Below are 4,405 nucleotides of genomic sequence, written 5' to 3'. Positions count from 1 at the left end.
CAATGATATAAAATGAAAAACAAACATGGTATACTTATAAACACTAGCAAGAGTAAAGATGGAATTACACCCAAAAATAAACTTCATCGGACTTAAAGAAATTAACGAGACTAGAAGAGTATTAAAATAGGAAATAAAGAGATTAGGTAGTTGTCTTAAAGTGAAATTTTTCGTTCATGGAGAAAGCCTCTTTGACAACTTTTCAGTTGAGCTCTCTTATTATAAAAATTTCATCGATTCCGAGCATTCCAAATCCTTTAGATTAACATGGCAAGTAAGTTGATTTCCTTTGTGCTTTGATTTTTCATCTTTTCCATTATTCCTTTCCACCAATTTCTGAATCTGCTTTCTTTTTCCCTTACAACGGTCGAAATTGTCACATGCAGATCAGCTTGGTTCCATATTTCCTTTGAATGTAAATAGTCAAGCAAGCAGTACGCCACTGTTTCCTCTATTACTCCACATCTAGCACACACATTGGGAATTAAAGAGATTCGTTTGCTCATATTTCTTTTTACTGGGAGACCACTGTGCATAGCTTTTCAAACAAATATTTTTACTTTGTCTAGGCATTTAAGTCCCCAAATTGATCTCCACATCAATTTCTCTTGAAAGAAAGCTAGAGGATTTCAATCAGAGGATGGAAGAAGGAGAATCATATCTCGTAGCTTGACTGAACAATATAAGCTCCTTTTCTCTCTTTGCTCCATATGACTTGGTTTTTATTTTTAATTCTAGTTTGGAGGGTTTTATGTGCAACATCTGTTAGAAAATTGTTGAAAATGAATTGTTCATTTCATGTTTTCGTTTCTGTAATGAGTTATAAAACCCAAATTAGGTTAGAATTTATCAACTGGTTCTGTCTGAATTTAAGTGGCCCTTGTGAATCAACCCATGAATCTTTCGAAATTCTAACCATAGATGTTCTTCTAATCTGCCATTGCACCCTTTTTCTATTATTTTTCTTCCTTCCATCAAATTTTCCCATCCCCATGAGGGATTATACCCACTGTTTGCTTGTAAAAAAGAAGAATGTTTGAAATATTTACTCTGAAAAATTTTGGTAACTAGAGTATTCGATCGTGTCAAGAACCGCCACCCTTACTTCCCCAACATAGCTAGGTTGAAGACTTTGAGGTCTTTAAACCCCAGACTTCTACGATCTTTAGCTCTGTACATTGTATACCACTTAATCCAGTGTAACTTTCTTTCTCCCTGCTTTTCTCCCGTCGAAAATTCATTAACAGTCTATGAATTTCATCTAAAAAAATTTCAGGCAGTTTAAAACATCCTAACATGTAGATCGGAATTGCATCTCCCACTAACTTGATAAACACTTCTCGACCATTTACCGAGAGTGTGGATCTCTACTAATATTACAACTTTTTCATAACTTTGTCTTTGACATTGGCAAATATTGAGTTTTTTTTTTTTTTTTGGATTGTTATAAGCAAACTCATGTATCTCTATCTTGCGCACCAACATTTAGGACCTGCAGAATATGGACCAACTTTTTTCTTTTGGCTAGAGGGGTATTTCTACTATAGAAAACTGCCAATTTATTTAAGTTAACTTCTTGCCCATTAATACTGTTGTACTGCTGTAAAATTTGCATAGCATTATGACATGTCTCAGAGTTTGTTTTGCTAAAAATTATAGAGTCATCTACAAAAAACAAGTGATTAATCTTAGGACAGCTGCTATTCAGTCTGAGTCTAGTAATATCATTATCATGTTCTCCTTTGTAGAGCGGATTAGATAGACCACATAAATGATAAAAAGGTAAGGTGAAAGGGGATCTCCTTGTCGGAGTCTCCCCGTAGGTATGAAGAAACCTGTAGATTGTCCATCTACAGTAACAGAATATGAGATAGTAGAAACACATTCGTGTATCCAATTAATCCACCTGTCACAAAAACCCACCTGTTTCATAATATTTCACAAAAAAATTCCATTTCACCTTATCATACGTTTTACTCATGTCAAGTTTTAAAACCATGTCCCGCTCACCAAACCTCTTATTCTTTGATTATCACTAATAATTTGGTTCATAATAAATTGCAATAGAAATAATCTTATAAAAAACTGTGTTTAAACTACTTGGTCGTACCTGCGTCATCTTAGCAGTAGTAGGAACTTTTGAAATGAGACATATGTGTGTATGGTTGAAGGACTTTAAAATTTGGCCTCTTGAGACAAAATTGCCTTCGCGAATCCTCTTTTTCAGTAACGTAAAAATACTGATAAAATCTAGCTGTAAATTCATCATCCCCTGACACTAAAAAAAGATTTATAGAAAAAACTACTCACTTTACCTCGTGTTTTGAAACTGATCTAGTAAGAAATCAGTTATTTTGTGTTGTCACCTTCTACCTCATAGTAGAAATAAACCCCTCTGGATCCATAAGATTACGTGTTCTGAATAAATTTTTAAAATACGTTTGAGGCATTATACAAAAGTTTAGGTCTTTCACCTAGGAATGTTCCTAGCTCTCAAGTGAAGAATTTAAGTATCACAACTCATATTTTTATCGAACACTTTTGAGTTTTGAGTCTTTGCCACTTATGCTTGTTTTTTAAGTACTAAAGCTTAATTTATCGTGGATAAGAGTTTTATTTAAAGATTTATCGTTAATTAATAAATTTTTGTTTGTGCAAAATTAGATTTAAACTTTCAATACTTGTTTAAGCAGATGAGTAAGCTAATCACTCAACTAACTTAAGTTGGTTAGATAGGAACTCATTTAGCTGCGGAAACAAGATGAGACACAACCATTTGTTTTTAAGATAAAAAATTCTTATATGTTTTGTAGTTTCGAAAATTAATAACAAAAAATGTCTGTTATTTCACAATATTTCTGTCTCATATATGGTGAAAAGGGATAATTACACTGATGATTATGAAGTGATATCTGGTTTTTGTCTGCTAGTAGCTTTGATATAACAAAAAACTGAAACCAAGAAAGTTGTGGCAAGCCCACCAAGAATGACTCCACCTCCTGCAACAGACTTGTCCAATGCATGGTGATGATGCTGCTTCATATTCTTCAACAAGTGTTCTTCCCCTTCTTCTTCACCGTTATAACCCAAAACACCATCATCCTCATAATGTGGCTGCTCCTCAACAGAATTCCTCTGATGATTAGGAACACTACTACTACTTCCTTCAGAAATTGATGATGATTCCATCTTCTTCTTCTTATTGTTCTTCTTCTTCTCAATTTCGGGTGACTCAGATGGACTAGGACTTGGGGTGCTACTAGAAAATCCTATTATTACTTGCATATTATGTTGGTGCTTACCAAGTTTTCTCATTCCAATTTGATGAAGAGTAGGAGAGTTTGAATTCGAAGGTGGTTGTGAAAGAAGAGATTGTTCAGTGATTTGAGATTGGTTTATTGTGGCCATTGATACACCAAGAAAAGCATTTGATAAAATGAACAACAGTAAAAGAAACCGACTCATTTCTTTTTGTATTTGGAGTTTTAATTTTCTGGTTTGTGAAGAAGAATAAGATTATGGTGATTGAAAGTTTGAAACTTTGAAGGAAAATTGTTTTGGGGTACGATAGCTATATGAGATTTGTGGTATTATATATAAAGAGATCCTATCTGCAATATATACATACAACCGTGTGGTTTGAATGAAATTTCCTTTTTGTGTTGTTGGATTCTGATGACAACTATTTTTATTTATTTATTTATTTTTCAATGTTTCATGGAGTTGTCTGAGAGATCAGGAGAAATTAAAATTAATGAAGTTGCATGTGGGAGGCAATAGAATATTAGAAATTACAACTAATGAAGTATTATGAGCAATCAAGGAAACAAGGTTGTATTGATGTTTGCATGCAAGAGATGTGATTACATTAGATTCCATTCTAAAATTCAATGTCACTGTATCCTATATATATGAAAATAATTTTCAAATATGGTTGGGAAGGTGAATAGAAGTTGCTTATCTTACAAAGTTGGGCAATATCTGAAATTGGTTATTAATAATTTTTTATTTAGGTAAATTATTTTAACAAAAAAAAAATGAAAATTGTTTTCTGATAGTTTAAAATATTAGGCAAATTAATTTCTAATAAATAAAGTGAATGACTAATCATGCTATTTTTTAGAAAAAAATTGAAGGTTTATATTTTCATTTCATTAGGGATTACTTTGTCTGTTAATTTAAAAATAACAAGTCAAAAGATTAATTTGTCAACTTTTTTTTCACAACTAATTTATTTTTAAAATATTAATCTACATGGAAAAATCGTTCAACAAAATAATTTTAAAATACTCAAATCCTCAGATTATGGGTTTACACTTTACACACTTATCCTATATAACTTCTATAGTTTACACTTGGAAATGGAAATATCCAGTTTTAGAGTATTACTGTATGCACCGCAATT

The 4,405-nt window shown here is 32.2% G+C and overlaps 1 protein-coding gene across 1 annotated transcript; it reads right to left on the bottom strand.

Moving 5' to 3' along the window:
• Positions 1 to 2,898: 2,898 nt before the first annotated feature.
• On the bottom strand, positions 2,899 to 3,465 carry LOC148575085 (uncharacterized). Its single transcript, XM_088504409.1, has one exon. The coding sequence runs from the start codon at positions 3,463 to 3,465 to the stop codon at positions 2,899 to 2,901; it is 567 nt and encodes a 188-aa protein (XP_088360535.1).
• Positions 3,466 to 4,405: the final 940 nt, after the last annotated feature.

Source organism: Arachis ipaensis, chromosome B2 (genome assembly GCF_059453495.1).
Source record: "Arachis ipaensis isolate K30076 ecotype BB chromosome B2, ASM5945349v1, whole genome shotgun sequence".
NCBI classification, from domain to species: domain Eukaryota; kingdom Viridiplantae; phylum Streptophyta; class Magnoliopsida; order Fabales; family Fabaceae; genus Arachis; species Arachis ipaensis.
This window is presented reverse-complemented; position numbering and strand designations above follow the sequence as displayed.

Coding starts and splice junctions, on each gene's coding strand:
- LOC148575085 (XM_088504409.1), bottom strand. CDS start 3,465: ATGAGTCGGTTTCTTTTACTGTTGTTCATTTTATCAAATGCTTTTCTT.